The sequence below is a fragment of the Microtus oregoni genome, unplaced genomic scaffold (assembly GCF_018167655.1).
Source record: "Microtus oregoni isolate MIOR12 unplaced genomic scaffold, Mior012 000001F_ref0000356, whole genome shotgun sequence".
In the NCBI taxonomy this organism is placed as follows: Eukaryota; Metazoa; Chordata; class Mammalia; order Rodentia; family Cricetidae; genus Microtus; species Microtus oregoni.
The window spans coordinates 64,293,956-64,312,387 of NW_024543060.1; the positions used below are offsets into that span (position 1 = coordinate 64,293,956).

Genomic DNA, 18,432 nt, shown 5'->3' on the forward strand with positions numbered 1-18,432 from the left:
GAGAGTGAGGCCAGCCAAGGTTACAGAGTGAGACCCAGTATGTGTGGGGGTGGGGAGATATTGGAGGAGGAGCCACTTGTTTGTTCCCTGGCTGCCCAGACTCACGAAATAATCACACAGAAACTGTACTAGTTAAATAGCTGCTTGGCCTATTAGCTCTAGCTTCTTATTGGCTAACTCTTATTAACATATTAATTTAACCCATTTCTATTAATCTGTGTATCACAACATGGCTGTGGCTTACCGGCTAAAGTTCCAGCATCTGTCTCTGGTGGTGGCTCCATGGCTTCTCTCTGACTCCACCCTTCTTTCTCCCAGCATTCAGTTTAGTTTTCCCTGCCTACCTCTATTCTTTTGCCTATCAGGCCAAGCCAGTTTTCTTTATTAATTAACCAGTCATATTCACATCATACAAAGGGGCATCCCACATCAGGGAGGAAAGGAAAAGAATGCCAGGAAAATGATTTAGGCAAGAAAGCTTATTTGCACAGACATCTTGGGTTTGAAGTAACAACCTTGACATGGAAATAATTTCTTCGTTCCAAGAGCCACTGAACGGGAATCCTTCAGGCTGCCTGAGCTGGCTTGGGCCTAGATCTGGTCAATATGTAGTCTGCCAGTGACGTAGGCAAATAAGATAGAGGGATGAAGATAAACTGGGCATCCCAGCCAGCAGAGTATCGGGTGCGTGGATACGTAGAAGTCAGTGCATGCTCCATGCAGTCGGTGACAACGTTCAGGTTGGTGTTGCTCATCATCAAGTTTTGTTTGGTGACTCTGTAAACTAAAGAAACAGAGGAAGGAGGTCAGCAGTCTCCTCTGGATCGTTTGAGGGTTTGTTGTGCGTGTTCAATGGACGTCTTAACTCCAGTTACATTCGCAAGGACCAGGATTCCAGAGCAGAACTCTGCTTCCTGGTATGGTCATCCCTAGCCACATACATAAAGACCAACCCTTAGCTTTTATTTAATTCTAGGAAATTACATTTGGGGATTTTCTTGTTTATTTGAGTCAGGGTCTCTCTGTGTAGTCGTGGCTGTCCTGTAACTTGCTCTGTAGACCAGAGTGGCCTCAAACTCACAGAGATCTGCCGCCCAAGTTCTGGGATTCAAGGTGTGTACCAACACACCCAGCCTTAGTAAATTTTATTTTATTTATTTATTTCTGAGACAGGGTTTCTCTGTGTAGTCCTGGCTGTCCTGGAACTCCCTCTGTAGAGCATGCTGGCCTGAAACTCACAGAAATCCTCCTGTCTCTGCCTCCCAGGTGCTGGGATTAAAGCGTGCACCACCATGGCCCAGCAGTAAATTTTATTTGTAAAACTCAGCTCTATGACTGATTCAACAAATGTACGCAGATTTTCTTTTCAACTGCAAATGTGATTATTTATTTATCGTGTGTATATTTATATATGTCTGCAGACGATACATCACATGCACGGGGTCAGAGGACAGCTGTGTGGGGTTGATTCTGTCCTACGCCTTTATACGGCTCTGAGAATTGAACTCAGGTCCTCGGGATTATGTCGCAAGCACCGTCACCAACTGAGCTCTATTGCTGGCCCTCACCTGTAAATGTATGCATTTTAGTTATTTATATATCACAAAATCTAGCCAGTTAAAGTGTACAAACCATGGGTTTTTAATGTGTTTAGAGTTGTGTGACCATCACATGTGAGTTTTATAATATTTCTGCATTCTTAAACCCTGTAGGATAGGGATGTGGATCAATGGTGGAGTTCTTGCCTAGAACATGCGTGGCCCTGAGATTGGTCACCACATGACACCACACACACATATATACACCCACATACACACACACACACATAATATAGACCCAGTTCAAACACAATGTATACATACATTAATATGCATACAATCACACACACACATAAACACATAACCCTGAAGCCACTCTTCTCTCCAATCCACCCAACCCAAGACAACACCTAATCTATGGATTTGCCTGGGCATTTCATATAAATAGAACCATGCCCGATACTCCTAGGATGTGGTGCATGGCAAAGAATGCCCACAGAAGCCACCTGTCTTCCTTTCTTTTTCTTATACAACACACACATTATCTCTATAATATCTACCAAAAGAGAAACTCTGGGATTAGAGGTACTGCAGGTAACATACTTACCAGACAAAGCCCCAGAACCCACGGAAAAGCCAGGCCATGTCTGTAACTCCGGCACTGGTGGGATGGAGATAATAGATGCTGGGACTTCCTAGCCTGCCAAGCCCCAAAGTCACTCAGATACCTTGTCTCAAAAACTAAGGTGGGGGTGAGTGATGACACCCAAAGTTCTCCTCCTCTGCTCTCCACATGTGCAAACACAGGCAAACACACCCACACACATGCAGACCTACACACACACACACACACACACACACAACTTACAGTCGTCAAAAAACTGCTGTCCATAGGATTCCCTGACGTGCTCAGGGGCTGCTTCCCAGGCTTTCTTGCTTCTCTCCATGGTTAACTCTGGGTCTGTCATTCTAGTTTTGAAGCTCCCAGGTTCAATTATGCTGACCTTCACCCCAAAATCTTGAACCTCACGTCTGAAATGAGAGTACTTGGATGAAAATGAATTCATCTCCTTAGATGAAAATGAATTTTATTTCAGTTCCTCTCTGTCTGTCTCTCTCTCTCTCTCTCTCTCTCTCTCTCTCTCTCTCTGTCTCTGTCTCTCTCTCTCTCTGTGTGTTAGTTTGAATGTAACTGGACCCCATAATCTATAATCCCATAATCTCATAGAGAGTGGCACTATTAGAAAGTGTGGCCTTGTTGGAGGCAGGAGGATGAACGACACAGCCTTTAACCCCCACCTCAAGGCTGGAGGGCACACCTCTAACCTGGGCCACACCTTCTGTTGGAAGTGTGTCACTGTGGGGCAGACTTTGAGGTCTTTATCTCAGGCTTCACTCAGTGTGGTAGTCAGTCGACTTCCTGTTGCCTCTGAGTCTGTGAGAGCACAAAGTACGATGCGCGCAGCAGCCAAGTTCTGGGGACTTTTGATTTTATCATTAATAGAGTTGGTTAGCTGGTTACTTTAGTATATCTGAAAATGCTTCAACGCCATACTTGGAGCAACTGTAGAATCCTCCAAAAAAAGCGACTCTTCCCAAAACACTGGAGACATTGACAATCCTGCCCTGAGCCTTCTTCACCAGGAAAAGCATGCTCAGAGTCACCTGGGCCAAACCAACGAGGTTCACTTGAAAGACAGACATGTAGTCCTCAGGTTTCAGCCACTCAATGTAGGAAATTGGTGGGAAAACGGCTGCATTGTTAACCAAACCCCAGAGTCCTAAGAGAACAGAATGTAGATCAAGACTTTAGATTTCTGATAAAAGTAACAATGACTTACATTGGCCAATTTTCCTGCTAATAAACAACTAAAAATTCTAGAGAAAAGAAAAATAAAATTGAGATAAGATCTCCTTTCAAAACCTAGGCCAACCTGCAACTAATGATCCTTCAACCTCCCAAGCGCTGGGATTACAACTGTGAACTACCATGTCTGGAAATATATGTGTGTTTGTGTGTATATGGAAATATATATATGTGTGTGTCTGTGTGTGTGGAAATATATATACATATATATTAATTATAAAATATATTAGTAGAAAGGGGTTTGGGTTTGGGATTTTTGTACTGGCTAGTTTTATGTCAACGTGACACAAGCTACGGTTATCTGAAATAAGGAAACCCCAACTGAGAAAATGTCTCGGTAAATTCCAGCTTTAAGGCATTTTTTTAAATTAGAGATTGATGGGGCAGGGACAGCCCATTGGGGGTGGTGCCATCCCTGGGCTGATAGTACAGGTTTCTATAAGAAAGAATGCAAAGCAAGCCATGGGAAGAAGCCAGTAAGCAGCATCCCTCCATGGCCTCTGCATCAGTTACTGTCTCTAGGATCCTGCTCTGTTTGAGTCCCTGTCCTGACTTCCTTCAGTGTTAAATAGTGATATTGAAACATAAGCCAATAGCTGGACAGTGGTGACGCACGCCTTTAATCCCAGCACTCGGGAGACAGAGGCGTGTCTTTGTGAGTTCGAGGCCAGCCTGGTCTACAGAGCGAGTTCCAGGACAGGCTCCAAAGCCACAGAGAAACCCTGTCTTAAAAAGCAAAAAACAAAAACAAACAAACAAACACATAAGCCAAATAATACCTTTTCTCCCCAAAGCTCATGGTATTTCACAGCAATAGTAACCCTAAGACAGATTATTTTTATTGTTGTTTTGTTTTGTTTGGAGGGGTTGGATTTTTTGGGTTTTTCTTTTTTGTTTTTGTTGCTGCTTGTTTTTGTTTCTGGTGTATGCATGTGTGCATGTATGCGTGTGTATGTGCATGCATGTGTGTGTGCATGCATGTGTGTGTATTTGTGTGTGTGTATTTGTGTGTGTGTATTTGTGTGTGTGTATTTGTGTGTGTGCATGCATGTGTGTGCATGCATGTGTGTGTGCATGCATGTGTGTGCATGCATGTGTGTGCATGCATATGTGCGTGTGTATGTGCATGCATGTGTGTGCATTTGTGTGTGTATTTGTGTGTGTGTATTTGTGTGTGTGCATGCATGTGTGTGTACATGCATGTGTGTGCATGCATGTGTGTGTGCATGTGTGCGTGTGTATGTGCATGCATGTGTGTGCATTTGTGTGTGTATTTGTGTGTGTGCATGCGTGTGCATGCATGTGTGTGTGTGTGTGTGTGCGTGTGTGTGGTGTTTGAGACAGGTTCTCTTTATATGGCCCTGACTACCCTGAGACTCTCTGTGCAGACTTACTTGTCCACCTGCCTCTGCCCAGCGTTTAATCCCAAACGCTGTGATTAAAGCCCATACCACCACTTGGTCCCTGTCAATGGGAAGTTTTTAAAAGTCAGACCAAACCTAAGGAATGCAATATTCCAGAGAAAACAAATAGAACCAGGATTGCTGGTTTGAGTTCTTACGGCAGTTTTCAACCACTGTGAACTTTAGTATTTCTGGGGGGCAGGGGGACAATATGTCTGGGTTTTAGATTCTAAGAAATGTATTCAGTCAGGAAGAAAGTCATTTTAGATGGAAGAGTCTCAAGAAGGAATGACGAAACTCACTCAGGAGGCAGAGGCAGGAGAAATGCTGTTAGTTCAAGGCTAGCCTGGTCTACGTAGGACTTCCAGGCTAGTCAAGGCTATACCATGAGACTGTCTCAAAAATAAATAAGATAATAATAATAGCAACACAAGAAAAATCTTGGACTGACGACTCAGCAGGTGAAGAGTTTGCCAAGCAAACCTCGATGACCTGAGTTTGATCCCTGGAGCCCATGTAAAGATGGAAGGAGACAATAACCCCCACATGCACACCATGGCACATGCGTGCCCCACACAATAATAACAAATAATATATTTTAAAGGAAAAATTGAACTTGGTAAGCTAGATAATCAGTCAAACTTTCTGGAAGAACAGCTAAAGAAATGAAAATCAGCCAAGTGGTGGTGGCGCACACCTTTAATCCCAGCACCCGGGAGGCAGAGGCAGGCGGATCTCTGTGAGTTCGAGACCAGCCTGGTCTACAAAAAGCTAGTTCCAGGACAGGCTCCAAAACCACAGAGAAACCCTGTCTCGAAAAAAAAAAAAACAAAAAAAAAAAGAAAGAAATGAAAACCATGTGTATTATTTGACGTTTAGTAGTGGAGAATGTGGAACTAAAACTTTGGTCGGGAAATCAAGCATGGTTGTACAAGCTTATAGTCCCCGCCTGGGTTTCACCAGGCACTGTTTCAAAGGAGAAAAGAAATCTAAAAATCTCCTGAACATAAAGAATTGTTTAATGGAGCTGGAGAGGCGACTCTTCCAGAGGACCTGGGCTCAATCACCAGCATCCGCATGGATCTTCACAACTCTGTTATTCTAGCCCCAGGGTATCCAATGCCTTCTTCTAGCCTTCATGGGACATAAGTGGTACACAGACATTCACAAAGGCAAAATACCCATAACACATAAAATAATTAATTTTTTTTATTTATTATGTGTACAGCATTCCTTCTATGTGTGCCCGCATGCCAGAAAGGGGCGCCAGGTCTCATTACAGATGGCTGGGAATTGAACTCAGGACCTCTTGGAAGAGCAGTCAGTGCTCTAAACCTCTGAGCCATCTCTCCAGCCCCAGTAATTAAATTTTTAGAAAATTTAATAAGTTTGTCTATAAATGTATGGAGTTCGTTTTTCCATGTAACATTTCTGTATAACATGCAAACATTCTCAAGGAAATGAGACACTACAAAAGGTCACGACACCTTGACTTAGGGTCAGTAGGCCATATGTATCTGGAAATTCTAACTTGGCAGTAAGTCTCTGTTGCTGAAAACACACTCTTGAGTCATAGAACACGGAAAGATCGAGCTGGTGCTGATCTAGAAACTGCACCCCTACTGGCCCTTCTTCTCAGTCATCAAGGCTGTCTTATCTGAGAAATAACCTAACCACCAATCTTCCCTAGTCACAAGCCCTGCGAACCATGCTGGTGACTGGCCTGGCAAGACCAGCCCATGGAGCAACACTGGCACAAACGTCAAGGGATAACTCCTATCTTCCGCTTGGATTAAAACCCTTACCTGGCACCGCTATCAGGCCACGGGTCACAGGTCCTAGGGGAGACCCTACCACTATGCTGATAAACAGACTTAGTGTTAAAATGGCCCCTCGTGAGCCATCAATTCACCCACAGATTAGTGCGTCTCTCAGCCCTCATCAGAAGAGCTTCCATTTTTCATAGACAGTGATAAATACAGAGACCCAATAACTAATCAAAGTACAGAAAATGAGACTTCAAAATGCCCAGACTTAAATGAGACATCTGTATCTTACTCCTGCCCGCAAGGTTCAGGAATCTTACAGAGGAAGGGGGAAAGGGATGTAAGAACCAGAGGCAATGATCACGAGAAAACCGCATATTCAGGACACTCAAGGAGAGCTGCACGCATGGACTCACAGTGGTTGTGACGACATGCACACAAGGAGAGCTACATGCACAAACTCACAGCTGTTGTGACGACACACACAAGGAGAGCTGCACGTACGAACTCACAGCAGTTGTGACGACACGCACAAGATCTGTGCAAATTCAACCAGACATAAATCCTACATGGTGAGAAGAGGTGGGCACAAAGTCATACCCCTAGCAGAGGACCCCTCGGCAATTGGTAGCTGCTGGGAATGTAGCCCCTGGTAAATTGACCATACTCTGCTGCACATGCAAAAATATACAAAGAGTACAAGTTGGATTTGATGGGTGGAAGAAGACGAAGAAGAAAGAAAAGACACAAAATTGGGTAGGAAAGGAAAGATGGATCTGAGAGGGATTAGGAGAGGCATGGATATGATCAAAACATACTATGAAATTCTAAAAAAAAAAACAATAACTTTCTAATAAATAGCATTTTTTATTTTTTATTTTATTTTATTTTTGGTTTTTCGAGACAGGGTTTCTCTGTAACAATGGAGCCTGTCCTAAGACTAGCTCTTGTAGACCAGGCTGGCCTCGAACTCACAGAGATCTGCCTGTCTCTGCCTCCTGAGTGCTGGGATTAAAGGCGTGTGCCACCACCGCCCAGCTTTTTAATTTTTTTTATAAATAGCTTTTTTAAGGCAGAGATTATGGAAGCATGTTCAAGACCTTCACAAGCTCAAGCTGGACAAAATCCCTGCACAACGAAGGGGAAGTGGGCACAAATCCTACTGCTAACCAAGATGCTATCAACATGGGTTGCGGTTGCAAGACAGAAGTCAGCTTTCTTCAGTGCTGACACCAATGACACGGTCTCGGCAGGCTCCTGCTCAGGAGCAGTCAGGACCACACACCAGGCTCCGTGCTTTTCAGCGCCTTTTTCCTTTGGCTTTTATTTTTAGGAGACAGAAAGAGTATGAAGTTGGCTTAGGGGAGAGGGCTGGAAGGAGTTGGGGGACAAAAAAAAAATGAAAAAAAATATACTGCATGGAATTATCAAAGAATGAATTTTAGGAACTGGAGAGATGGCTCAGAGGTTAAGAGCACTGACTGCTCTTCCAGAGGTCCTGAGTTCATTTCCTAGCATCTACATGGTGACTCACAACTGTCTACAATGAGATCTGGTGCCCTCTTCTGGTGTGCAGGCATACATGCAGACAGAACACTGTATACATAATAAATATTTTTTTAAAAAATGAATTTTAAAATGAAAATAGATAATTACCACTATATTGACTATTTTAGAAGGAAAAAAATTACAGTCCTTCAAGTGACAAAGTGTTTTAAAACATGTTTTTGGAATGTATACACTATAAAACTTGGAATATTCCTGCCTAAACAAATTAAAAGCGAAAATATTTCTTTGTACCTCTGTTCCCAACACGCTCCTTCACCCACTGAGTGGCTGCCACAATACTCTCTGTCTTGGCGACATCAAGGATCACTGTATCCAGCCTGTCTGATGTCTTGTTCCTCAGCTCCTCAGCTCCCTTCTCCGTCAGACACGCAGCCAGCACCCTCATGCCTCTCCTGTCCAGCTGTCTGGCCAGCAGGTTCCCAAAGCCCGAGTCACAGCCCGTGATGAAGACATGCTTGTCTTGGAGATGGCTCACCACCTGCCTCTCACGGTACCAACGCAGAAGGTAGTAAAGGCCCACAAGGGTCACCAGGTAGAGCCACATTTTGAGGGAATATCCTTGAACGAAAAGAGAATAGATGTTGTCAGGCAAATGGCTTTGGATATAGTTTAGTGGAAGAGAACTTGCACCAGCCCTGGACTTGATTGCCAGTAAGAAAACCAGAGAGAGGGCAGTGCAGCGTGTCAGATACCTTAACAGAAGGTATATACCCAGCGCCAGGTGCCGTGGCACATGACCATGATTCCGGTATCAGAAAGGTGGAGGCCAGAGCATTAGCCATATGTCAAGTTTTAGGCCATCCTAGGCTATGCGAGAGGCTGCAGAGACAGAAGAAGAAAAGTTATATGTGCTACAAAGAAAGAAAAAAGGTGTGGAGGGGAGGCTGGAGAAGCAGCTCCGCAGTTAAGAGTCTTCCAGCAGATCCAGTTTCCAGCACCCACGTCAGCTAGCAACCGTTTGTAACCCAGTCCCAGGGTTCTGATTCAATGCCCGCTTCTGGTTTCTGAGGGCACCGGATCACATGATGCCGGCAGGTGAAACATCTACACACATAAAATAAAGGTTAAAGGGCTGGAGAGATGGCTCAGAGGTTAAGAGCATTGCCTTCTCTTCCAAAGGTCCTGAGTTTGATTCCCAACAACCACACGGTGGCTCACAACCATCTGTAATGAGGTCTGGTGCCCTCTTCTGGCCTTCAGGCATACACACAGACAGAATATTGTATACATAATAAATAAATAAATATCTTTTAAAAATAAATAAAGGTTAAAAAATTAAAGCTATTCCAGTGGCCGTTGAGGGGAAATTAAACAGGGATTTGTTTGTGGGAAAATCAGAAGACCCAATAGCTTGTGTGAGATACGACGTATATTTGTAAATACAGACCAGTCTGCTTCGCTGCTGAAATCGCTTTCATTGGCTGGGATGTATCTCCATTGGTATTGGGCCTTGAGTTAGAGGCTCAACACCTTATAAGCCAAGTGTGGTGGCACAAGATGTAACCCCAGCTCCCTGAGGTAGAGGCAGGAGGATCAGACATTTGACGTCACCCTCAATTACTACCTAGAAAGTTTGAGGTTACATGAGACCCTGTGTCAAAGAAGATAATGAAATGCATGAGACATGAAAGCAAAAACTGTTCAGGGAGAAAGAGGACCAACAAAGGTGGTAAGAAGAGGGGGACAAATAACAAAGTATAATGATGTGTGATGTCAGAATGAAAAGGCCATGCAGGACCGGGCGATGGTGGCGCACGCCTTTCATCCCAGCACTTGGGGGAGAGGGGGGCAGGGGCAGGCGGATCTCGGTGAGTTTGAGGCCAGCCTGGTCTACAAGAGCTAGTTCCAGGAGGCCATGCATTAGCCCGTTGCTTTTCAGGCTAGCTACAGAAACAGTTTTAGGCCTGGAGAGATGGCACAGAGGTTAAGAACATTGGCTGCTCTTCCAGAGGTCCTGAGTAATTCCCAGCATCTATACGGTGGCTCACATTATCTATAATGAGATCTGGCGCCCTCTTCTGGCCTGAAAATTTACATGCAGGCAGAACACTGTGCATTAGTAAATAAATCTTAAAAGGGGGAGATTAGTTTGCCTGTTTCTGTGTGGAGTCCTGAAGAACTACCCACCGTTACTGTCAGTCTCTAAGTGTTGGCTAAAGAATCTAATCACCATGAATAGAGGTCAAAGGTAAGTGTGGAGGTGCAAAGACATGATGAAGCCGCCCCACAATGCCTGCAAGAAAAGACTCAACACAATTCGGATTCCTTAGTTCATCATAAAATCTCCCCCGTTACTGGATCCAACATCCTCTCTCTTAGTTCATTCCCTCTAGCCCTTTCTTTAATTTTTTTTTTTTTGAGACAAGATCTCATTATATATCCCTGGCTGTCCTGGAACTCACTGCAGATTGGGATAGCTTTGAACTCACAGAGATCTGCCAGCCTCCGCCTGCTGAGTGCTAGTATTAAAGGTGTCCAACAACAACCTGGCTTTGCCATATTCATTCTTATAGCTTACTCTTTAATCTTAGCAAGCAGTTTCCAGTATGCCACAGAAGACAGGTTTTACTGGTTTTTTAATGACTTTACTACGTTGCCCAGGCTGGCCTTGAACACCTGGGTTCAGATAATTCTCAGTCTCCCACGTAGCTGGAACAAAAGACTGGCTACCACATCCTACCACATCCAGAAGTACAGGTTTTGCATTACCTCTGTATATGTTTCCCTCTGTACTTCTTTCTTTTTTTTTCCCCCCAACCCTTATCCACTTAGAAAATAAACTTATAACTGGGTGGTAGTGGCACGCACCTTTAATCCCAGCAGTCAGGAGGCAAAGGCAGACAGATCTCTGTGTTAGAGGCCAATCTGGTTTACAGAATGAGGTCCAGGACAGTCAGAAACCCTATCTTGAAACACACACACACACACACACACACACACACACACACACACACACAGAGAGAGAGAGAGAGAGAGAGAGAGAGAGAGAGAGAGGAATAATACATATTATTAAGTAAGATCAAACATCATTTTCATTCAACAAACATTAATTCAACATTTACTACGAATCAGACAGTCAGAAACTGTGAGGCACTGATGCACAACCATCAACAAAACAGTTTGTTTGAACCAGGTGTGGCAGCAGATTGCCTATAATCCCTGTACTAGTCAGGCTAAGGCAGGGGGATTACATCAAGTTGGAAGACAACCAGGGCTACAAATCCAGACCCTACCCCAAACAACCAAAAATGAACGAATAAACCTCAATCCAAGACCTGGATGGAGGGGGGGAGGACCTTGGACCTCCCACAGGACAGGGAACCCTGACTGCTCTTTGGACTGGAGAGGGAGGGGGGAGGGAAACGGGAGGAGGGAAGGAGGTAGAAATTTTTAGTAAAAAAAAAATGAGAAGGAAAATATATTAAAAAACACAAAAAACCTCAGTCCATTCTCTGTTGACTCTTCAGCCTCTGTGAAAACAGAGCAGAAAATGCAGGATCTGATGTGGCCACTGAATCAGGTGTCCATGGTGCAGTCAGTAACCCACCCATGCTCAAGCAAGGAACCCTAATTAAACTCAGAGGGTCTCTTGCCCAAAAAGACTTCACAGTAGGAGCTTGTTAGGGAAAGGGGGATCCATAGAGTGTGAGAGGAATAAGAGATGTGAACGGAGGAGAACAAGATCAAATTACATTACACACACACACGGACTCTCGAGGAGAAGAATCGGTAGAGTAAAAATGTATGTTACAAAGGGAATGTTCAGATTGGCTTACACAACGCGTGCTGACCTTCTGTGGTGACTCTCTGAACGTTAGGCAGGCTGAGAACCCAGCAGCTCAGTGGTCCCCGTCTGTCCCAGAAGGCCTCGGGGATTCCTGGAGAGCCTCTGGTCTTTAGTCTACGGTCTTTAGCCAAGAAAGCAGAGTTCCAGTGTTAATGAAGGATGGCATCTCTCGCTGGTACAGGGGTAAGGCAGGCTGGCAAAAAAAAAAAAAATCAACTGCTTCTCCCTCAGACTTTGTGTCTAGGCCTCCACCAGAAGGTGCCACCCACTCTGGGGAGGGCCGGCCTCTTTGAACTAATCCTTCCAGAAAATACTCTTACAAAAATGCCCAGAAGCATTTTTTTTTCATTGATTCCAGATCTGATCAAGTTGACAGCCTGAAAGATTAACTATCAAAATTTTACCCTTTGTCACCTTGACACCAGTCAACCCTTGCTTCATAGATATGAAAATAACAACGTCATAATTCCACGTAGCTATCCTGTACACAACTAAAAACACACTTTCTTTTTTTGTAGTTTTTTGAAACAGGGTCTCACTGTGTAGCTCTGGCTGTCCTAGAACTCATTATGTAGACCAGGTTTGTTTTGAATTCACAGAATTCAAAAGCCTGCTTCTGTGCCTCCGAAATGCTGAGATTAAATGTGAACACCACCACATCTAGCTACTGTCTTTTTTTTAAATATTTATTTATTATGTATACAATATTCTGTCTGTGTGCATGTCTGCAGGCCAGAAGAGGGCACCAGACCTCTTTACAGATGGTTGTGAGCCACCATGTGGTTGCCGGGAATTGAACTCAGGACCTTTGGAAGAGCAGGCAATGCTCTTAACCACTGAGCCCCAGCTCAGTGTCTTTTTTGTCTCCAGCCACAGCTACTGTCTTTTTGAGTGGTATTTTTTATCAGTTCTTTGAGTGAAGGCGTAAGTCACAAACAATGCCACACCAGTTTGGAATTATGATTAATAGGGTGGTATTTATTTAAAGGGGAAAAAACTTACAGATCACCGTCCCAGACAACAGCCCTCTGCGCAACCAGGGAGTCTAGTCGCCGGGGGAGCAGGAAATGAAGAGAGAGAGGAGAGGGAAGTGGCCGCTTTTTTAAAGGGAGAGAGACCACGTCCCAATGGGCTGGTATCTCAGTGGCTATAGGCTGGAGGAGCAGAAGGACCTCCCGCAACACCTCCCCCTTTTGTTTAAGTAAGAGAGTTCTAAACCTACTGTGAAATTATATACAATAAGTACAAATATCCTATTCTAACTAGCTTAGGTCTTGTATAATAAATAACTTGGCCAAGTCATGAGAGAAAAGTAACTACATTTATATAGTCTTCAACCCCATCGAAGATCTGAGAAGGGAAAAAATGTTACCTGGGTAATTAGAAAGTTCAGTAAAACAACTTCCAAAACATGCAACAAATCACAGAGACAACTAGCTACCTGGGCAATCACCCAAAGTCACATTAGCAGCGTTGAAGCAACCAACTTTGGCTAAGGCCTAACATAACTGACATACCATTTTCAAAGACAGGCAACTTTTCAAAACTATCTTACCCTGTCTTGGCAGGATATGACAGTCCTGTTTTATCCATTGATGCACGCTCTGTATCTCTGTCAGTGGTTGAGGTATGGGCATTTCTTTGCCCCAAGGCCAATTCTGCCAAAAAGAAAGGCTCCAGGTGGAGTGTCTTTTTTTTTAAATATTTATTTATTTATTATGTATACAATATTCTGTCTGTGTGCATGTCTGCAGGCCAGAAGAGGGCACTAGACCTCTTTACAGATGGTTGTGAGCCACCATGTGGTTGCCGGGAATTGAACTCAGGACCTTTGGAAGGGCAGGCAATGCTCTTAACCACTGAGCCATCTCTCCAGCCCTGCGGGTGGAGTGTCTTTGGCGCTCAACATTCTCTCGGGAATAGAGCGGTGTTGCCAGGAGCAATTGTGTGTCACTATCACGAAACTCTGAGTTGGATTAAAGGCCATTTTCTACAGCTCTTTGAAGAGGTTGAAGATTATCTATCTATACTGAGTATAATCTCTATATATCTAAAGAACCTGATTAGTCTAATTATAAATGACAAACTTAGATGACTATTAATCTATATAATTCTCAATATCTATCTAACTTAAAGACTAAGACAATAAACAACTGTATAACAAATGAGGATAATGACCTCCAAATATAAACACTGTACAAATATACATTGCAATATGGTAAATATATATCAATACACAAACATTATATAAGTATCTTAATCAGAGGTAGAAATGTACACTGCAATATGGTAAATATATACAATATATATATCAATACAATATATGTCAATACATAAAAAAATGTTTTAAACAGAGGTAGAAACATGCATGCATACAATAGTCAATATAATTTAACTTTGTATCAATATACAAGAATCGATACCAATATATTTGTCTAAAAACAGTAACTCACAATTATAAATCTATTATCCCATCATCCCTCTTTTTTTTTCTTTCCAAAATGATCCCTGAGCTTATAAAATTCCTCCCCCAACCTCCCAACCCCTAAATGATGTCCCTAAACCCAGGGGCAAACTTTACTGGGAAAGGGTACGTCGTCCTCTAGAATTACTTCCAGCTGTCATGGGGGCGACGTTCTTCCTGGGGGATCCTGTGAAAGTAAAATGATGGTTAAATTTCAAGATCAATGTCTTTTAAAATTGCAAATAGTCTCTGAGTATTTTGTGGAGGTCTGGCCAGAATGTTGTACAAGATGTGCACCATTTCAGCTAACCAAGTTGGGATCGTCTTGTGCAGCTGGTACCCAAAACAGGTCTTGTAGTAGCGCTATCAGTATCATGACATCATATCAACCAGGTAGAGTTGTTGTTGTGGGGCCCCATCTTCTTCCTGGAAACTTCAAATGTCACTTCAGAAAAAACTCCTTGTTCATTGTGAAAAACTTAAAAATTAATCATATAGACATATATAGACATACATATATATATTCAATGAAAGGCATGATAGATATATTCAATGAAAAGTATGATAGATATGAAGAAAAGCAAAGATGTTTTCTAAACTCATATTTCTTTCTGTCTCATATCATGGCTCTTGACATGAGACAGAAACTCCAGAAACTCTGGGTTTTTCTCTTACTAACAGGCTTGGAATTGGAGAGGGACTGAGCCAGAGTCCAACTTCAAAACCAGCTCTATAAATTTAGAAATATGGTTTAATATATTTTACTTACACAACCCATTCAGTTTTCTTGATATCTCTGGATACTATGGGCCTGTAGGCCGAAGATGGATGCCCCAACGGTATAGAGGAACTTTGGGTGACTGTACAGGCAGCGCGATGTCTCTGTCATTTCTAGAGTTTTGAAAGTTGCTTACTTTTTGTTTGCTTAGGTAATAATGTATTTTTCTGGAGTCTTTGATGGAGTTGAAGAATAGATAGATAGTTATAGTTATAGTTTTCCATTGTTATGATAAAAGATAAAATAGATATAAATATTGTAACTGTAATTCTTGCTTGATAACTGTTTTGTTATATGTAATTTTGCTATGTTAAAGTTAAAGCCTTTCCTTTTTGTTTATACAGAAAAAGGGGAAATGGTGGAGGAAGGTCATTGGTTAAGTAATAAAGAAACTTCTTGGCCTCATAGGTTAAAACATAGGTGGGAGAAGTAAACAGAACAGAATGCTGGGAGGAAGAGAAAGTGAGCTGAGAGGCCATGCTCCCCTCTCCTGGGCAGATGCAAGTGATGAAGCCGCCAGGTCAAACATGCTGAATCTTTCCCGGTAAGACCGGTGCTACACAGTTTATTAGAAATGGGTTGATCGGGATATCAGAATTAGCCAGTAAGGGCTAGAGCTAATGGGCCAAGCAGTGTTTAAATGAATACAGTTTCCATGTAATTATTTCGGGTAAAGCTAGCCGTGTGGGTGGCCGGGTGCCAGGAACGCAGCCCCGCCGCTCCTATTACAACATTTGAGGATTTCATACAAGCACGCTAAGCGTTCTGATCCTATTAACACCTTACCTGTCCCCCAATTCCTCCTAGATCTACCCCCAATGCCTCACCTTCCTCCCAACTTCATGTCCTTTTTAAAACATTTATTTATTTTTAATGTGTGTGAATGTGCCTGGTAGCTGCATAGGTCAGAAGAGGGCATCAGATCCCCTGGAACTGGAGTTAGACAGTTGTTAGCTGCTAGGGAATTGAACCCAGGTCCTCTGGAGTGCAGCAAGCACTCTTAACCACTAAGGAATCTCTCTCCTGCTGCCTCGTTGTTGTTGTTGTTGTTTGTTTGTTTGTTTGTTTTTTTACAGAATAATAAACACCTTTAGTACATGAGCTATGATGGATGGTTTATTTGCCTTTCCGGGCTTTGATCTTCCTCAGATAGAACTCCAGCTCCTTGCCTTCTAGCACATAGCCATCGGCTCTGCCACACTGGCCTGGTCTTGAGGCGATACAGGCCAGAAGCTTGCCCTGCTGGAACTGCTCCTCCAGAAGACTGCTAATCTTGGCGTTCTTTTTCCTTTCATCGTATTTCTTCTGAATTTTCTTTGATCGTTTTTTGTTTAATATTTCTTCCTCCTCAGGAGTCAGCTTGGCCCCCTTCTTGCGGCCCAGGGGCAGTGCATAGTGGGACTCGTACCACTGTCGGTACGGGGTGCTGTCAATGAGCACGATGCAGTTCTTGACCAGAGTCTTGGTGCGGACCAGCTCGTTATTGGACGCATTGTAGACGACGTCTATGATCCTTGTCTTGCGAGTACAGCACTCAGATCCCCAGGAAAAGTTCCCCACATCCAATCTTAGGGCACGGTACTTCTTATTGCCTCCTCGCACACGGACCGTGTGGATGCGATGAGGGCCAATCTTAGTGTTAGCCGCAGGCCGTCCCAGCTCATACTTCCGCTTCTTGTGGTAGGGCTTTCTCTTGCCCCCGGTCTTGCGGCGCTTGTGCCAGTTGTCCCGAGAGATGCCCATCGCTCGGCGCTGGCAGGAAAGAGGAAGCGCAAAGCTTCACGGTCCGGTTTCTAAAACCTGTTTGTTTTTTAATAACTCACTGAATCCACTCAGTACTGCCCATATACATACAGTGTAGGGTTGTTCCCTGGAGGATGGCCAACCTACCATCTTTAAGAGCCACACCCTTAAGGAAAATCATTCTTTCTCCCCAGCAACCACCAGGTATCAACAGCTGCTGTGGGACAATGGTCTTGCGCTTTGTAAAGATTTGTCACTTGTATTTTAGTAAAATGCTGATTGGCCAGTAGCCAGACAGGAAGTATAGGTGGGCGAAGAGAACAGGAGAATTCTGGGAAGAGGAAAGAATCAGACTGTAGTCGTCACCCAGCTGCAGAGGAAGCAAGATGAGAACGCCTCACTGATAAGGTACCAAGCCACATGGCTAACACAGACACGGATTATAGGCTAATTTAAGAATTAGTTAAAGGGAAGCCTGAGCTACTAAACCAACCAGTTTATAATTAATGTAGGCCTCTCTGTGTTTCTTTGGGACTAAATGGTTGCAGAACTGGGCAGGACAGAAACCTCTGTCAACAAATGGCTCCTCCGCCAAGGGTAGGGCCTTGTGAGCCCCTCTATGACTCCAAGCTGGGAGGCTGACTGCCCTGAATTTGCTCCTGTCTTGCTCAAGCAACCACAGATACTATAAGTTCATGAGTGCAGCCAACCTGTCACGTCCAGATGACACTGTTTTTGCCTGGGATTTCACGAAGTCTGGCTCTCACAACCTTTCAGCCTCCTCTTCCAAGATATTTTCTGATCCTTGAGAAAAGGAGATCTGATGTAGAAGTCTCATTTATGACCAAGAACCCCATAGACACTTTTGTTCTCTGCACTCTGACCAGCTGTGTGCTTCCAAAGACGCATTATTCTTAGCAAAACAGGACAGTGATGACCAGCCTTGTGTCTGTAATTGGTCATGTGACCTTCACTGCTATTTATGATACCTATTCTGTGTTTCCTCTACCCTTGGCAAGGACCCCAGTCCTTATCTGAAGGGGGAACTCATGTTTTCATTACTGAAATGTGTGGACCATTTACTATCCTGCCTGGGTGGTGGTATAGTTTCCCAATGACTTTAATCATTCACAGGATGTGGTTGCACCAAGAGATGTCCTCCAGATCTACCCACATACTTCCCCAAATGTCTTACTCACCAAATTTTTCCATCATGTTCCATTTAGCCATTCCATTGGCCACAACCCATGAATCAGTATATGATGTGGGAAGTCCTTCTGTAAATGTGTTGCTTTTATTGGTTGATATTTTGGCCAATGGCTTAGCAGAATAAAGCCAGGCAGGAAATCCAAACAGAGACAATATAGAGAGAGTAGGCCGAGTCAGTGAGATGCCAGCCAGCCGTAGAGGAAATAAGACATGTGGAATTACGTGGCAACACATAAAATAATAGAAATGGGTTAATTTAAGATGTAAGAGCTAGGGCTGGAGAGATGGCTCAGAGGTTAAGAGCACTG

At 43.6% G+C, this 18,432-nt stretch overlaps 2 protein-coding genes across 2 annotated transcripts; both read right to left on the reverse strand.

Moving 5' to 3' along the window:
* Positions 1-566: 566 nt before the first annotated feature.
* Positions 567-8,696, reverse strand: LOC121463305 (17-beta-hydroxysteroid dehydrogenase type 6). The gene is made up of 4 exons (XM_041675422.1): positions 8,375-8,696; positions 3,061-3,319; positions 2,407-2,570; positions 567-784 (listed from the first exon to the last, which is right to left on the reverse strand). Exons 1-4 carry the CDS (start codon positions 8,685-8,687, stop codon positions 567-569), a joined length of 954 nt encoding a protein of 317 aa, XP_041531356.1. The 5' UTR covers positions 8,688-8,696.
* Positions 8,697-16,266: 7,570 nt separating this feature from the next.
* LOC121461220 (40S ribosomal protein S8-like) lies at positions 16,267-16,959 on the reverse strand. The gene has a single exon (XM_041672177.1). It carries the CDS (start codon positions 16,913-16,915, stop codon positions 16,289-16,291), a length of 627 nt encoding a protein of 208 aa, XP_041528111.1. The 5' UTR covers positions 16,916-16,959; the 3' UTR covers positions 16,267-16,288.
* Between the last annotated feature and the right edge of the window lie 1,473 nt (positions 16,960-18,432).

Coding starts and splice junctions, on each gene's coding strand:
- LOC121463305 (XM_041675422.1), bottom strand. CDS start 8,687: ATGTGGCTCTACCTGGTGACCCTTGTGGGCCTTTACTACCTTCTGCGT. Junction 2,571..3,060: donor GCATTTTCAGATATACTAAA/GTAACCAGCTAA, acceptor CTCTCATTTCAG/ACGTGAGGTTCAAGATTTTG. Junction 785..2,406: donor ACAGCAGTTTTTTGACGACT/GTAAGTTGTGTG, acceptor CTGTTTCTTTAG/TTTACAGAGTCACCAAACAA.
- LOC121461220 (XM_041672177.1), bottom strand. CDS start 16,915: ATGGGCATCTCTCGGGACAACTGGCACAAGCGCCGCAAGACCGGGGGC.